This window comes from Aethalodelphis obliquidens, unplaced genomic scaffold, assembly GCF_003676395.1.
Source record: "Aethalodelphis obliquidens isolate GAN/ISIS:26980383/991018 unplaced genomic scaffold, ASM367639v1 scaffold18, whole genome shotgun sequence".
NCBI lineage: Eukaryota > Metazoa > Chordata > Mammalia > Artiodactyla > Delphinidae > Aethalodelphis > Aethalodelphis obliquidens.
Genome location: NW_020837962.1, coordinates 22233854 through 22251674, shown reverse-complemented (window position 1 = coordinate 22251674; position 17821 = coordinate 22233854). Strand labels below are relative to the sequence as shown.

The window sequence follows — 17821 nt, the reverse complement described above, 5'->3', positions numbered from 1 at the left end:
TTTTTGTGGTATGCGGGCCTCTCACTGTTGTGGCCTCTCCCGCTGCAGAGCACAGGCTCCACACGCGCAGGCTCAGTGGCCATGGCTCACGGGCCCAGCCACTCCATGGCATGTGGGATGTTCCCAGACCGGGACACGAACCCGTGTCCCCTGCATCGGCAGGCGGACCCCCAACCACCGCGCCACCAGGGAAGCCTGCCAGAGCAATCTTGAGAAAGAAAAATGGAGCTGGAGGAATCAGTCTCCCAGACTTCAGACTATACTACAAAGCTACAGTAATCAAGACAGTATGGTACTGTCACAAAAACAGAAATATAGATAAATGGAACAGGATAGAAAGCCCAGAGATAAACCCACACACATATGGTCAGCTTATTTTTGATAAAGGAGGCAAGAATATACAATGGAGAAACGATAACCTGTTCAATAAGTCGTGCTGGGAAAACTGGATAGCTACATTTAAAAGAATGAAATTAGAACACTCCCTAACACCATACAGAAAAATAAACTCCAAATGGATTAAAGACCTAAATGTAAGGCCAGACACTATAAACCTCTTAGAGGAAAACATAGGCAGAACACTCTATGACATAAATCACAGCAAGATCCTTTTTTACCCACCTCCTCGAGAAATGGAAATAAAAACAAAAATAAACAAATGGGACCTAATGAAACTTAAAAGCTTTTGCACAGGAAAGAAAACCATAAACAAGACCAAAAGACAACCCTCAGAATGGGAGAAAATATTTGCAAACGAAGCAACTGACAAAGGATTAATCTCCAAAATATACAGGCAACTCATGCAGCTCAATATCAAAAAAACAAACAACCCAATCCAAAAATGGGCAGAAGACCTAAACAGACATTTCTCCAAAGACGATATACAGATTTCAACAAACACATGAAAGAATGCTCAACATCACTAATCATTAGAGAAATGCAAATCAAAACTACAATGAGGTATCACCTCACACCAGTCAGAATGGCCATCATCAAAAAATCTACAAACAATAAGTGCTGGAGAGGGTGTGGAGAAAAAGGAATCCTCTTGCACTGTTGGTGGGAATGTAAATTGATACAGCCACTATGGAGAACAGTATGGAGGTTCCTTAAAAAACTAAAAATAGACCTCCCATATGACCCAGCGATCCCACTACCGGGCATATACCCTGAGAAAACCATAACTCAAAAAGATTCATGTACCACAATGTTCATTTTTTAAAAAGCCAGGACATGGAAGCAACCTAAGTGTTCATCAACAGATGAATGGATAAAGAAGATGTGGCACATATATACAATGGAATATTACTCAGCCATAAAAAGAAACAAAATTGAGTTTTTTGTAGTGAGGTGGATGGACCTAGAGTGTGTCATACAGAGTGAAGTAAGTCAGAAAGAGAAAAACAAATACCATATGCTAACCATATATATGGTATCTTAGAAAAGAAAAAAAATGGTTCTCAAGAACCTAGGGACAGGACAGGAATAAAGACGCAGACGTAGAGAATGACTTGAGCAGACAGGGAAGGGGAATGGTAAGCTGGGACGAAGTGAGAGAGTGGCATGGACATATATACACTACCAAATGTAAAATAGATAGCTAGTGGGAAGCAGCCACTTAGCACAGGGAGAGCAGCTCGGTGCTTTTTATCCACCTAGAGGGGTGGAATAGGAAGGGTGGGAGGCAGACGCAAGAGGGAGAAGATGTGGGGATATATGTATATGTATAGCTGATTCACTTTGTTATAGAGCAGAAACTAAGACACCATTGTAAAGCAATTATGGTCTCAAAAAGATGTTAAAAATATTTTGGGAAGATGGAATTATGAAAAATGACAGAAGGTAGTGGAACAAAAGGGTGAATACGTTTTTCAGTAAAGTTCTTGGTGAAAATGAAAAATGTGTGTTTTATTTTTACTTAGAAAACTGAAGGCACATTTTGTCCCACCCAATATAATGTATGTGACCATATGTGGATTTCTGGTATCAGTAGGGGTGTCCTGGAACCGATCCCCTATGGATCCCAAGGGCCTACTGTACCACATTGACAAAATCAAAGAGAAAAATATGAGCATTTCAATTGATGCAGAAAGAGCATTTGACATAATTCAACACCTTTTTATAATAAAAACACTAAACAAATTAGGAATAGAGGAAAATTACTTCAGCATAATAATTACCATGTATAAAAAGCCCATAGCAAATATCCTATGTAATGGTGAAAAACTGAAAGCTTTCCCTTTAAGATTAGGAACAAGGCAAGGAGATGTACTCTCATCACTGCTATTCAACATGGTACTGGAAATTCTAGCTAGAGGAGTTAGGCAAGAAAAAAAAAAAAAGACCTCTAAATTGGAAAGGATAAGTAAAATAAACTTTGTTCACAAATGACATAATCTTATATGTAGAAAACCCTAATGATTTCACAAAAATCTGCTAAAACTAATAAATTCAGCAAAGTTGCAGGATACAAAATCAACACAAAAAACGAATAGCTTTTCTATACATTAACAATCAACATTTAGAAAAGGAATTTAACTGTCCATTTTACAATAGCATCAAAAAGAATAAATACTTAGGAATAAACTAACCAAGGAGGTGAAAGACTTGTACACTGAAAACTATAAAACAATGCTGAAAAAAATTTAAAAAGACATAAATAAATGGAAAATACCCTATGCTTATGTACTGGAAGACCTAATATTGTTAGAATGTACCCAGAGAGATTACAGATTCAGTGCAACCTCTATCAAAGTCTCAATGTCATTTTTGCACAAATAGAAACAACCATCCTAAAATTTATATAAAATCTCATATGGAAACTCACAAAATAGTTGATCTGTCTTGAGGGAAAAAACCCCAAAGCTAGATGCCTACAGTAATTCAAAACCCTGTAGTACTGGCATAAAGACAGACATATAGAGCAATGGAACAGTGTAGAGAGACCAGAATAAACCGTCATATATATGGTCAAGTGATTTTCAACAAGGATGCCAAGGCATCAGGTGCTTCTGAGAAAAGTACAATCTGCCCTTTAAATTCTGAATGTTTGTGTCTTTGTTCCAGTTACTATGGCTGTGTAACAAATTAACCGGAAACTTGGTGGCATAAAATGACCATTTATTATGCTAAGGGTTCAGTGGGTCAGGAATTTGGTCAAGGTAGAGTGGGGATGGCTTTTCTCTGATCCATGATATGGGGGTCTTAGTTGGAAGACTCAAAGGCTAGGGATGCAATAATCTGAATACTGTTTCACTCACACGTCTGGCAGTTGATTCTAGCTGTTTGTTGAGACCTTAGCAGAGACTAATGGCCAGAACAGCAATATGTGGCCTCTCCTATTGTATGAGCTTCCTCACAGCATGGTAGCTGGGTTCCAGGAGTGAGCATCCTGAGAGAGAGGGAGCCAGGCAGAGCTATATCCTTTTTATGACTTAGCCTTCAAAGTGATGTAGCAATACTTACAGCAAACTCTATTGTTTGAAGTAGCCACAAGCCCACCTGCATACAAGCAAATGGAAAGTAGACTCTACTTTTTGATGATGTTGATTAGGGGTCTGAAATAGCATGTGGACTGGAAATATTACTGTGGCCATTTTGGGGGGAAAATGCCATACTGCTCAACAAAAACCAGAAGGGTGTGGAGATATTCTACTTCCTCTTAGTTATTAAACTTCAAGTCTAACACCTATTCCATCTGTGTATTCTTCGAATATGAAAAAGTAAATAAAGTAATATAAAAAACCCATGATCCATCACCCAATCATTATCCATTGTCAATTTGCCCAATCTGCCTTCACTGATATCCACACTGATTTTCTCTGGCCATCCAGCTTATTTTGAAGTAAATCTTGGACAATATATATTTCATCTGTAAATATTTCAGTATGTGCCTCTAAAAGAAAGAACCTTTAAAAAACAAAATCATAATATCATTATTCACTGAAAACATTAATATAAATTTGTTAATATCATTAGTCAGTGTCTATATCTACCCAACTGCCTTATAAATGTTCTTTATATTTCTTTTAACTTTTTCTTTTCTTTTTTTAACGGTTTGTTTGAATTGGGATCCAGATATGGCCAATACATTGCAACTGAGTGGGAAGTCTCAAGTCTTTTTTAATATCTAAGTTTCTTATCCATCTCTTTTCTCCTTGTAATTTTTCGTTGTTGTTGAAAAAACCAGTCACTTCTCCTATAGAGTTATACTTAGCCTGGATTTTGTTGATCACAATACTGTATTTTCTACAGGCTGGCAGTCAGATTTAGAGGCTTGATCAAACTTAGGTGTAATGTGTTTGGCAAGACTGTCTCATAGGAAGTGTTATGTATTTCCATCAGGAGGTATATAGTTTCTTGTCTCTACTTTGTGATGTTAGCAGCCAGTAATGACCACTGCATAGGTCCATTGACTTATTAGGGGTGGCAAAAAGATACCATTCTAATTCTGTCTTTCCTTCCTTATTTATTAGCTGGAATAATTTTATAAAGAAAAACTTTCTTTGGTCTCCTATATTCTGAGATATAGTTTGTGAAGAATAGTCAATAAATGTTTGAACCTGTCTGTTTATCAGTTTTCAAAATAATGAGAGTTGGTTCTCTAACATCCTCCAAAGTGATTAAAGAGTGTTGTTCCGGGCTTCCCTGGTGGCGCAGTGGTTGAGAATATGCCTGTCAATGCAGGGGACACGGGCTCGAGCCCTGGTCCAGGAGGATCCCACATGCCGTGGAGCAACTAGACCCGTGAGCCACAACTACTGAGCCTGCGCGTCTGGAGCCTGTGCTCCGCAACAAGAGAGGCCGCGGTAGTGAGAGGCCCGCGTACCACGATGAAGAGTGGCCCCTGCTTGCTGCAAGTGGAGAAAGCCCTCGCACAGAAACGAAGACCCAACACAGCCAAAAATAAATATAAAAAAAATAAGTTAAAAAAAAAGAGTGTTGTTTCTAAGTATCATTATGAACTAATGGATTTAAGTACATTTGAGGTAATTTCAGTCCATTGTGGTCATTATTCATCTTCGTGCTCAATTGTTCCATCTTTAGTAATTCATGCTTGTTTGAGCTGCCGGACCAGGGATTGAATCCAGGCCACCGCAGTGAAAGTGCCAAGTCTTAATCACTGGACCACCAGGGAATTCTCAATCCTAGTATTTTCTTACAGTGTCCTTGCCATCAAGTAGGATAAGATGTTTCAACATCATCTTGTATATTTCTTGCCCCATACCCAGAATTTGACATTTTCCAAAGATTCTGCTTTCTTTTCAGTGGGAGAGGACTTCTGTTGTTAAGCATAATTCCTTTTGGGGGGGAGAGTTAATATCTAAATTTAACTTTTTATATATTTGTTATCAAATTAAGAGATGTATATGTATTAAAAATTAAAATTCCAATATTTCTGAGGGCTTAAAATACAAATATCAATGTCCTGCTCCTTTCTAGGCTACTCCTTATTTGTCTCCTCAGAGATAACCACTTTTAATTATTTTAGTTGTTTTCTTCTAATAATTACCACCATTAGGACTCCTGATAAGTTGCTACTACTTGCTGTTAATTTATGTATTTTGCACATTAGCTATAGATTTGCTAGATGATAGATGATGATTTAGGTCATCTACATCACTTTATTTTTTCTCCTTCCTCCTCTTCTCAATAGAGTCATAACACTATTTTTTGTCAGAACATAATTGTAATAGTCTGTTTTGGTGTTCCTAATATTTTCAAGTTGCTACTCATTTGTAGCTTTATTATTCCTATCACCATTTTTACAAGTTCATTCTACACTCTTATGCAAATCATGGGTAATATGCCTTTCTTTCTATGCTTCAAATTAAAAACAATTTTGTATTAGCCATTCAGCTTAATAGCTGATGGAATATTTGAAGAGCACAGGGTCATAGGCAGCGTCCTGAGGCAGATTACCAGACTTGCTTTCACCTTGGCATCAACCTATTAGTCTATACTTTTTATTTACCATTATCAAAGCCCACGTTTCTACTTTTTCATCTAGCTCATGAGAACATGATGCAAGACTTTGTTAAATGTCTCCCTAAAGTCAAGATACAACAAGGTCTGATAATTCCATCAAAACAGAAAATGAATAATTTCTTAAACTTTTTATTAAAATTTCAAGGATAAAGAACAATCTTACTTTTTAAACTAGGGAATTGACTGCAGAGTTCAGTTCTTAAAAGCATAATAGCTCTAACATGTGGTTTATAATTTGTAATCTACTTAATCCATAAACTAAAAAAATATCTAAGATTCTGCCAATTCCTCTTTAGTCTCAAAGGCTCCCTTTTCAGGAAAGTTGATCATGAAGGCTGTTATTACAAATGGAAAGTGGAATCCTGGTACTCCTCTAACCCTTGTAGTTATATTTTAAATGGCTAAATTGGCTCCTTGTAAAAATACCTTTAGCCAATATTATTGGCTAAATAATTTATTTTTCTTGCAACTCTTAGCAATTTTTGATTCTGCTCCATTTAGAATCTTGTTTATGTAGAAACTTTGATAATATACAAATATACTGACCTTTATATAAGAAAATGAAGATATGTTCTATTCAGTTGAGCTTGTATTATAAGATGCTTTCACCAACAGTGTATCATTTTGTGCAGAGCCTACCACACTTTTTGGCCTGATTCTCTTGGAGAAGATTGTGAGGTCGTGAAGTTGTGTAGTGGATTGTGTGGGAGTTAATTTCCATCCTGTGATTGGGATGGAGAGCTTTCTCTGTATAAAACTCATTCTATAAAGGGCTAAAACCATGATTTTCCCAGCCTCAAATAAATCAACTCAAAGAGAATGCTTCCTCTCTCTTTAGCAGAAAAATAACAATGGATGATCTTGAATTAATTCTCTGGAGGGCTTAACTTTTTTTTTTTTTCCCCCCACTGCTTAAAGCATGGCAGGCAGGAAGACAAAAGATGTTATGGGCTGTCATGTAGTAAATATGCCAATTATAGTCAGGGCTGTCCTGTTTCTTTACACTTAGGCATTGTTAACTAACAGCTTTACAGTAGTCAGTTTTTGGTCTTTGTTTTTTTCTGAGATAAGGCTGAGGTGAAATGAAATGGATTATAGAATGATTAAATCTTTTTTTTAATTAATTTTATTTTTGGCTGTGTTGGGTCTTTGTTGCTGCACACGGGCTTTTCTCTAGTTGCGGCGAGCGGGAGCTACTCTTTGTTGCCGTGCGTGGGCTTCTCATTGTGGTGGCTTCTCTTGTTGCAGAGCACGGGCTCTAGGTGCGTGGGCTTCAGTAGTTGTGGCACGCGGGCTCAGTAGTTGTGGCTCGCAGGCTCTAGAGTGCAGGCTCAGTAGTTGTGGCGCATGGGCTTAGTTGCTCTGCAGCATGTGGGACCTTCCCGGACCAGGGCTCGAACCCGTGTCGCCTGCATTGGCAGGCGGATTCTTAACCACTGTGCCACCAGGGAAGCCCTAGAATGATTAAGTCTTAATCCAGAAAAAAAATGCTGTGGTTTGAAGAGAAGCTACACTATAGTGATGACATCAATGATACTTTCAGTGGTTTTAAAATGTCAAGCTCTGCAAATTAAATTTGTTTATAAGACCCTGAACTCAACCATTGTGCTGTGTTATAGTCACTGGGATTTGAGTGGAAAGAGTTAAGTGTGCAGGATATTTTAGTATATTTCAAAGCAAATTACTCAGGTTACATAATAACAACTTAAAAATTAAATGCTCCTCCTTTTTCTCTTTATATAAGGAATTATTAAAAGAGAAAAAAATTAAGCATTTAATTATTATAATTGTTGTACGGGGCTTGAAAGCATCTGTAGTCATTACTTTTAGCTCAAATTGCATGCCAAACAGAAGTGTGAATCAACCCTGATGGAAAACTCAGATCCTTTTTGCACCCTTAATACAAAAAGATGATTAACGTCAAAAAGAAATGCTCTACACAGGTAATCCTAGAATTATCAAAGCGAGTATTTGATACTAAAAATGATTTTTTTCAGTAGTAGCACAGTGCTAATAATCATTACAGTGATTAAGTTAATTTTAAGGTGATACAATGTGAATGATCCATTTTTTTTAATTTTTAAATTTTATTTTATTTATTCTTTTATACAGCAGGTTCTTATTAGTTAGCCATTTATGATCCATTTCTTGATTCTCAAAGCAAATGAGGTTTAAACCCTACCTTCTTATTTGGCAAATTAACAGACAAATTTTCTATTGAAACAGTTCATCAGTATCAAGAAAAGAATGAGTCTTTCTGATTCTGAATCTCTGCTTCCTTAAATGAGGATCAGAGAAATAAAAAATATATAATTTATCTACCTCCAGCTGGTATACTACAATATCTTATGACATCCTCTAAAATATGGCTTTTTTTTGTTTGTTCTTTCCTCAATTTTCACCATTTTCATGAAGACTACACCATTAGTGAATAGTTTTCATTATTTGGAAGGTACAGATTCTTTGCAAATCAATTCAATGGAGTCTGTTCACAATCTTATTTGTTTTTATTGCCCTTATCAGGATTTCTTTTAGTTTATTTGGATTTTTTGTGATGAACCATTCAAGGTGCATGAAAAGAAATAAGTATGCCTCTTTTCCTCCATCCAGCTTTCCTTTTATACATAGCCTGAAACTGCATTTCTTCCCCCACCCCCTCAATGCCTGCATGAATCTGAGTTCATATCTTTTTTGTTTTCTTTGTTAAATCAGGTCTCTACTAGCCCTCTGGCACTCCAGGCTTCTCCCATCTATAACATTTCAGTACTTCCGATTGTTCTTACCCTTTTCCCCCAGAGATAGGTGTCTTCATTCTCATTTTCTCTCTATCTTTATGTCGATCTCTCTCACTCTCTTTCATTATCATTCTCAGTATACATTTCAGCTTGTTCAGCCACATTTCTGTTGCTACATTGTCCTTGCAGTTCCCAGCAATATTTCCTACCAGTGCAGCTGGATTCCTGTATCAGGCTGGCACAAACAGCCTGAGAAGAAAGGTGGTCACCTGGCCAGTCCTGTTAAAGAGCTGTGATCAATATGGCACGTGGCCAGCCTTGTCGCAGCAACCAGCCATCAAACAAAGCATTGTTTGTACCATGGAATATCTTTAATTGTTCTTTGTATCAGGAGATAATTCAACTGCAAGAGGACTTTCTATCAGAAACAGATTTTCCTATAGTGATGACAGGGATGATAGTTAATTTCAGAATAGAATCCAGCTGTAGCACTGGAACAGGGTCCTGTAAACTCCCTGCCCATCCAGATAACACTTTGGCTGGAAGATCACGGGGAGCTGAAGGGAGGAGGGGGAAGTCCAAGTGAAGAATACAGGTGTTCAGGTTGTCAGGAAGAGCATAAGAGGAGCTTGGGGCAGAGACTTTTTCCAACCACTGTTGTAGCATTTCAATAAACAGTGTGGCTGAATTTTGCATATCAGGTCAATGTCAGCCTTTCAGGTGATAAGTCTGTCCTCACCCACATTTTGTCTTCTTGTCCTCTTGAGACCAAACACACATAAATAGACAGGAGGTCTGGGGCCATGCGATAGAACAATTCTAACTAGAGTATGTGGAGTGAAACTCTGACTTCAGCTTTAAAATCCATATGTTTTATGTATCAATTATGTTAATTTGGAATTTTTTTTTCTGAAAATAGTACTTTGACCGTTGCATCAAATACTTTATTCAAATATAGACAAATCCTTCATGTTGCCTGTATCCAATATTCTAGACTGGGAGCAAATGTCGCTTCTTCCTTGTAGCCTTCCCTACCTGCCTCAGGCAAAACCAGTCAGACCCTTTTCTGTGCACTTTATACACACCTTAATTCTAGTCCACCTAAATTATGCTGAAATTATTTGTTTATATTTTTGTTTATATTTATATAAACATATTTATATAAATATATTTATATATTTGTTTATATTTCAGATTGGCCCATAAGGACTTTGGCCTATTGATCTTTTTCTCCCCATCAACAGGATTATCTGTGGTACATAGTAAGTGTCCAAGAAACAACTGTTGACTTAATTAATTAATTAATATACCCACTAACAGAAAAAGCACATATTCACTAGTTTAGAAAGGAATTAGGTGACATTATTTGTTGTGGTGGTCATGATGGTAACATTTGGTCTGTTTTGGAACTTTATATTTTTGATTAACCAAATATGGGATATATTCACAGGGAAAGATATCTCTGATGTATTATTAAGTGAGTAAAGAGCAGATTAGGAAACAGCAATTAAAGTATGTCTCATTTTTGTAAAAAATTTTCTACATACTTATAGGAAAAATTCTGGAAGAATAATAGTAAGAGTAATAATTGCATTTATATCTTTTATGATGAATGATTATAAAGTTCCAGGTATGGAATTAAGTGCCTTCACACATTATTTTAATCCTCACAACTCCATTAATTCATTCATCATGAATTAATTCAGCATTCAACTAATATTCTTTGTCCCAGGCACTGCACTAAATTTTTAGAGATATAGCAGTGAACCAGATGGACATAGAACCTGGTGTTTTATCATTATCCTAACTCTACAGGTGAAAGTTAGAGAGGTTATCCCACCCATTAGAGTTCCTCTTGTCCAACTTCTGGTTCAAATAAATATGCAGACTCACAAGACTCCCACAGGCTACACATGCCACCAGTTTCTTCAGGTAGATGTAGCACAGGAATCACAGTTTGCCAGCAGGGCAGCATCAGGCCTCCTTTCCGTGGGAGTCCTTGCAGCAGGTCACATAGTCCTCCAGCAGCCCTCATCTTTGGTCCCTCAGCTGACTCAGACACAAGGGGATGAGATCCCCTGTTGCACATTGGGTGGTGCAACAGGCAACCTGACATAAAAGCCTCATATTCCCCCTGTAACAACTCCATAGGCATAGTGTCCAGGATCCCGGTAAGAATCATCACCACCATCAGGTATTTATAGTTCATGACAGTTTCTCCCAGTCCAAAGGTAGTTTACCAAGTAGAGGTCATTTCAACAATAAGCAATACTATCTAGAAACATAGTTAACATTTCACTCCTATCCTATTACCAGGGAAACAGAAGTAGAGAGTGAACCAAAGGTCAAATTCTCATGCAGAAGAAGGGGAAAGGGTTTTGTTAAGTAGTTATCCAATAAGTAAGTGGTAGAGTGCATTTGAACTTAGATCTGCCTGACTCCAAAGCTTAGCTTCTACACTTTACTGGATGGAAACAAAAATGATCTATGGGAAAAGATTTTAGACAACTTTTAGTGTCTTCCTCATAATTTCTGAATTCGCCGGTTTTTCTTGTAATCAGCATAAATTTCTTTTGTGATCAGAAAGAAATGTTTTCATTAAGAAGACCAGCAAAGGGCTTCCTTGGTGGCGCAGTGGTTGAGAATCTGCCTGCTAATGCAGGGGACACGGGTTCGAGCCTTGGTCTGGGAAGATCCCACATGCTGCGGAGCAACTAGGCCCGTGAGCCACAACTACTGAGCCTGCGTGTCTGGAGCTTGTGCTCCGCAACAAGAGAGGCCACGATAGTGAGAGGCCCACGCGCTGCAATGAAGAGTGGCCCCCGCTTGCCACAACTAGAGAAAGCCCTTGCACTGAAACAAAGACCCAACACAGCAAAAATAAATAAATAAATTACTAAAACTCCTACCCCCAACATCTAAAAAAAAAAAAGCGCGACCAGCAACATGAAAACATACTTTTGCTATAGCATTAAGTGAAAGCAGCCAGAAACAAAATGATACATCATAATCATAATACATGTGATTATGATGATATTTTTAAAAGAAAGATGCACAGAGGAAGACGCCAAACAGAAATACAAAGCAGTCCTAACAGTAGTTGAGTCAGGATGGTTGGCTTGTGAAGGGCTTTTTTTTTTTTTTTTCCTGTTTTCCAGATTTTCTATGAAATGCTTATGTTATTCTTGGAATAAAGTGAAATACACATATTAAAATAGAAAAGGAAATATATATAGCTTATAAAATACTTGAAGTGTAAAAACCAGGCATCCTAAGGTAGGATGTTCCATATTTCTTTGCATAGGTGAATATATTTTATATAAAATTTAACTATGTTAGGGGTTCAGAGTTCTCACATTGTTTCGAAACACACACATGGACATGGATGGTGGGAAGGTGGATTAGAGAGCAGCTCTGCTCCATTCCTGAAAGTCACTCAAGAGCTAGAAGAATTTGCCCCGGGCTCCTGCTCGTTCTTGCCCTGACGGAACATTACACTCAGCGGATTACAGTAATTTTCCTAGGCCTGGGCTCATGCAGTAGAGGCTCAACTCCTCTCACATGTTATTTGCCTATAATTATTTCAGGACATAGCTATTTAAAGTTTAATTTTCTTTCAAAACTCACGTTTTGGGCTTTATATGATCCTTCTTTAGCCAAGGACTCGTATAATTGGATAGCTGCTGTTATGTTTTGCATGCCAAAATTTCCAAATAGCAAAGCATCAGCCATTTTCTCCATAGCTTTCAAGTTTCCCATGTCAGACGCTTTAGCAAAGAGTTTGTAGGCTCTATTTGAAGAATACGAAGTTAGAAGTGTGATTATCAAAAATGAAAATTGTTGCTCCCTCCTTCATACTGCTTCTCTCTAACAAGTAGGACCTGGTTGATGTTGCTACTAACAATACAGTTTGGCTAAAGTCCATTACATTTCTAGACCAGTAGATTTTTTTCAGCGCTAGGTCAGACTAAGATTACAATTTCAAATATATCTGACAAATAATGAAGCTGCTGAAAAGTAGAAATATTGAGGCTATATCATGCTTCAAGCTTATAGACCAAGAAAAGTGAAAAATTGGGGCACTTGTCTTAAAATAGTGAACTCTCCCACGGCAACTCCAATTAATTATGAGTATTTGATTTATAAAATGAACTCTGAAATACATAACAATATAATCAAAATCAATTAAAAATAATCAAAACTGGAATGTCATCTTGGAAGTTACTATCATGAGAACTGTTCCTTTATATTCCAAGATAAATTTCTAAAACAGAACATATTATTCAGCACAGCAAAGACAGACTGTGTGGGAAAACAATAACCAAACAAAACCTTAATGGTTTTTAGGGCTCTAGAGTCTGAATGCCTGGGTTCAAATCCTGGCTCTACCACTAATTTAGTTTGAGAGCTTTGGGCAAGTTACTTGACTTCTCTGTGCCTCTCTCATCTATGGAATGGGGATAATAAAAGCACTTACTTCATAGGGTTGCTGGGAAGATTCAATGAGATAATCCATGTGAAATGCCTGGCATACTGCCTGATACAGAGTAAGACCTCAATAAATTTAGCTATTATTATTACTAGGACTATTGCATAGATTCTAAAGTTTTATAGCATGGTACTTTTTCTCCTATAATTAGTGGGTAAATCACGTAAAGTTTAGTGATTACCAATACAGATGCCAGAGGATTGCCTCACAGCGCATTTTATGAGTCCTAGTCAGAAGTCACCTGGACCTGATCTGTGTAGCAAGTAATGATGGAGAGACTTGCAAGGTCAAAACTTGTGTTGGAGATAGAGAGTGCTTTGGGGATTTATTTTTACTCTTCTAACTTCCTTTTTGGTAGCAGTAAGATCAGTCAAGCCTGTGACCTTGACTCAAATACCGGAACAAACACACAAATCTACCACAGCTGCCAATTCAGAAGGATCAGGAGACTCAGCTTTATATACCCCTACCCATGCTGTTGCTAGAATAAGCTGCTCTTGGTCAAAAGCTGGAGCCAAAAAGGCCAGGATGAGTGACATCCAGGTATGCATTAGGGTCCTGGATGGCAAACAGAGAGTAGACCCCAGTGGGACAAAAAGAAGCCAGGAGGTCAAGCAAGAAATTAGCCATGGTCAAAGCAAGCGGAGGTTCTGGGGACCAGAAGGCAAATAATAAAATAGAAGGTCTCAAAGGTCAATGAATTCAAATGTCTGGCATCAGGGGATGGGCATGGCAACAGGATACAGACTCCTGGGAGCTCTTCTGTTGCATGGCTTTCTGCTGCAACCACATAGTCTGCTGGGACTAGAAGGGCACCGACATGGTCCAGGGCAGAGAAACCTGAGATGGGCTACAGGGGCCAGCAATATATCCAGTCACTGGTCTCAGGGGGCAGCAAAAGTTTGCAAAACCAACCCCTCTAGGTGTCTTTGATTCTGAGGGAGGGGTCCCCTGTCAGGAAAGTCCAAGGTGATATATGGAATACCAGAAGCAGGACCAAGGTCAGGAGAAAGGTGTTGGTAAAGTTTGTGGGATTAAGATCTGGACTGCAATCCCCAAGAGTGAAAAAGTAGGAGAAACTGGGCTGCAGGGGCAGATCTCCAAAAGAAAGTTCAGTTAGGTATCCGGATTGTCTGTAAAGGATCTGGCATTCGATGCTCGGTTGGGTGCTGGGGAAGGAGGAGGCTAAATGTATCTCTAGGACACATCAGAAACTTGGTGTGGGGCAGCAGCTTATCTTCACAGCTTCTTCACTGATGGGGAGTAATTCTTAATGACAGTTAACCTGGGATGTCATAGAGGTTTCTTGACTCCTTCAGACAAGTTTGTGTTTCCCTGACATATGCTTGCTTAACATCTGTACTTCCAACAGCACTGACTTGTTCAACAGTTTTCCTTTCCTATATATGAAGAGACTGAATAAATGAATTAGACCAAGATGTGGGTGTGGATGAGCCAAAAATTCTACTAGCCCCTCTAACTCCTGCTACCCTCATCTGAGAAGCGGTGAAGCAAGGAGGGGGTAGGGTAGAAGATGAATAGGAGGGGTATGATTCCTCTTTGGTGTGACCAGAATCTTAAAGATGGCTGTATTAGATGTAACTGGCTTCAGTGGAGAGCAGACTATCCTGAAAACTGAAGGAATTTCACCCATCTTGCCCATAAACTCCTAGGGTCTTTTGTTATGAACATATTTGGTTTCAGGTCTCCACTGCTACACATGCTGAAGGGTCAGGAGACTCAGATTCATGTACCCTCTCATGTATCTATGCTGCTACAGAAATAAGCTGTTCTTCTCGGATTCTTGGGCAAGGACTGGAGCAGGATAGACTGGGAAAGAATAACCTGAGATTGAATGACACCAGGTAGGCATGAAGGTTCCTGCACTACTGGATGGTCCTGCACTGAAGGGCTGGGTTTTCTCCCCATCCTTGAAGCCAGAAAGGAAGGCACGCATGAAGGTTAAGCAGAACCTTCTAAGAGTGGTTTTGTCCCATCAGGCTGAATCTAGGCTTTCCTTGGACTTGATGGAGCCCCTCATCTTGGGTTCACAGGCTATAGGCAGAGCTAGTCTGAAATCTCAGGGAACAGCCCTTCCCATTGTTCTCTCATCTAGCCTGGCCAGCTTGAGAAATCCTATCCTTACTCATATACTCATTGGCACCTGAGTGAGCTGACTTCCCCATCAGGCTGGATTGTAGCTTGGGGTCTGATTTAACTCCATCCTCATCATGAGAGCCCCCAGGAATGCTCAGCATGAGCCTTGAGTTTTGCTAAGAATGGTTTCCTTTGCTCTTATAAAGAGCTTCTAATTTAACTTTCCCTAGAGAGAGGACCAAATCCCTTACTTCCTTCTTCTTGTCACTTTGGAAAAATCAGAATCTTTTTGACCTTCCATTTCCTCCTCCATAATTTGGGGATAATAATTTATGTCTTACAGTATCATCGTGAGCAATGAGTAATATCCCACACATAAATGCCTACAACATTAACACAAAGAAGGACCTTGAAAAATGGACGTTGTGATGTTTTTATAACCAGGTTCACAGTTGAGTGCCCCACCCCCACCCTCATCCTCTACACTCTTACGCTCTTCTCAAAGTCTTTGAGTTTTCAGAAAGAATTCATGGACTCTGCGCCTGCCTGCCTCGGGCTGGTTACCACAGCTCTGGGATGCTTCCCGTAGGGCTAGTATGCCTAATTTGTGTGAAAACAAAAGAAGTCTCCTTGTCGAGGGCTCAGAGTCCATTCTTTCTATTATGGTTCAAGACACACTTGCCTTCTTCTCTTCCACACCTTCCACTTACCATTTAGAGGACTAGAGATAAAAATAGCAAACACTTATCTCCTTATTACTAAGGACACTGTTCTAAGAGCTTGATTGCATTATCCAGGGCACGAAGCAGTTAAGTAACTTGCTCAGGATCACACCAGTAATGACAGAGCCAGAGTGTGATCCCAAGGTTTTAACTAGAGAGTTGATAGGACCTCAAGTTGTGCCCCTCTCCTGGGGGGAGAAGATATTTCTGCCTCCCATTTAGACAAAATAGATAAGTGAAAAGAGAAACAATGGACATGGTGTGAGACCATGTGGCCACGGCTTGGTCACCTCCCAGCTGTGCATTTGTGATCACTTCACTCTAACATCCTTGAATCTCTGTTCTCAACTTTTTAAAGGGGGAAAAATGAAACCCTTCTTAACTCATAAGTCTGTTCTGGGGATAAAATGACGTCACATGCACGAAAGTGCTCTGAAAACCATAAAGTGATGTACAAATGCTGTTAGGCAGAATAAAGCATTCTAAAACAATAACTTCTCTAATTCAAATAATACATGTTTTATTTCATTTGAATCAATTAAAGCCAAAACAGAATATTTTTGCCTGAATGCTCAGATCAGTGCCTTCATTCTGCCTTTCATTTAATGTGTAGGGACCGCAATTTCACACATAGTCCTTCCATTTGTAGGCTGGATAATTTGTAGGATTCTTTAAACACCATTTGATCCTTTTAAAAACAAAAGCTTACAGACAAATAAGCTTACTTGTTATACCAGTAAGCTTTTAATGACAAATTAGATTTTGGATTGTTCCTTTTTCTCAACCTGGAAATTGAACTTGGCTTAAGTAGCTGGATGGACTTACTCTGCTTTTTGTTTTTGGCTTTTAGACTGCTGGAGGATCTTGATGCCCATCTTAAAAAGCCGGTCTCCTTCATCTGTGAAAATTTTCTTTGTTTGCTTTTTTACTGTATATGGACGAACGAGGACAAATAGCATTATTTTTGTGTTTTATATTTTAAAAATAATGTGCTGGAATATTAGTTTGGGGTTCTCTCTCATTTTCTAACTTCTGCATTTCAAGATCACCTCACCTTTGGTCAGATGGTAGAAGCTGCCTACAAAAGTACTCTCTTCCTCTCTTTTGTGAAAGGTCTTGGAGGGTAGAGGAGACAGACAGATGTTTCTGATGGTAGGAGGGAGAGAGGTGTTCCCGGTGTGGGAAGAGGGTACAAAGTCCTGTAAGCAGAAGACAGGAAGCAAGGCCTCTAAGGGAAGGGGTTGCCTGGTGTATTCTACAGGTTGGATCTTAGACACCAGGCTCTCAGCTCTCAGATCCCTTGTCTGAACCTTAAGATTTCATGAGCAATGGGCATCTCCAAGATGACCATTGTGTACCTAGGATTGGAAGAGAGAATCTCCCTGAAAATTTTGCTCTGCCCAAGGCTCCCCCCTCCTCCCCAGAACCTTTCTCAGACCTTTCTAGCCTGAGAACTGTTGGGGATGAGCATCAGGAATAAGAGGGCAGAGTACGTGTGCCAAGACACACTTTGGACCTTGGAGAAGACACACAGAGAGAGTATCAATAATAATTTGCCTTGTGATGGAGACTCAGAGTAAATTTTATAGCATTTAAGGAAAATAAGGAAACAGGAATTTACCTGCTACAATAATAATATTTTAAAACATTTATATAACAATTCACAATTTTCAAAACATATCACCAGTTTACAGATGGGGAAAGCTGGTTAGAAGGAGAGTCTGCTTTAGAGCCCCCACCCCAACACACACACACACACACACACACACACACACACACACACACACACA

At 38.9% G+C, this 17821-nt stretch overlaps 1 protein-coding gene across 3 annotated transcripts in view; it reads right to left on the bottom strand.

Annotated features, from left to right (window-relative positions):
• SEL1L2 (SEL1L2 adaptor subunit of SYVN1 ubiquitin ligase) overlaps window positions 1–17821 on the bottom strand; it is a 99298-nt gene that overhangs the window by 41100 nt on the left and 40377 nt on the right. For all 3 annotated transcript variants that reach the window (XM_027118337.1, XM_027118338.1, XM_027118339.1), the window contains 2 exons: window positions 16857–16959; window positions 12351–12513 (listed from right to left, as the gene is read on the bottom strand). In XM_027118337.1, the coding sequence (XP_026974138.1) occupies window positions 12351–12513; window positions 16857–16959 (266 nt within the window). The remainder of the gene's footprint in view (window positions 1–12350; window positions 12514–16856; window positions 16960–17821) is intronic.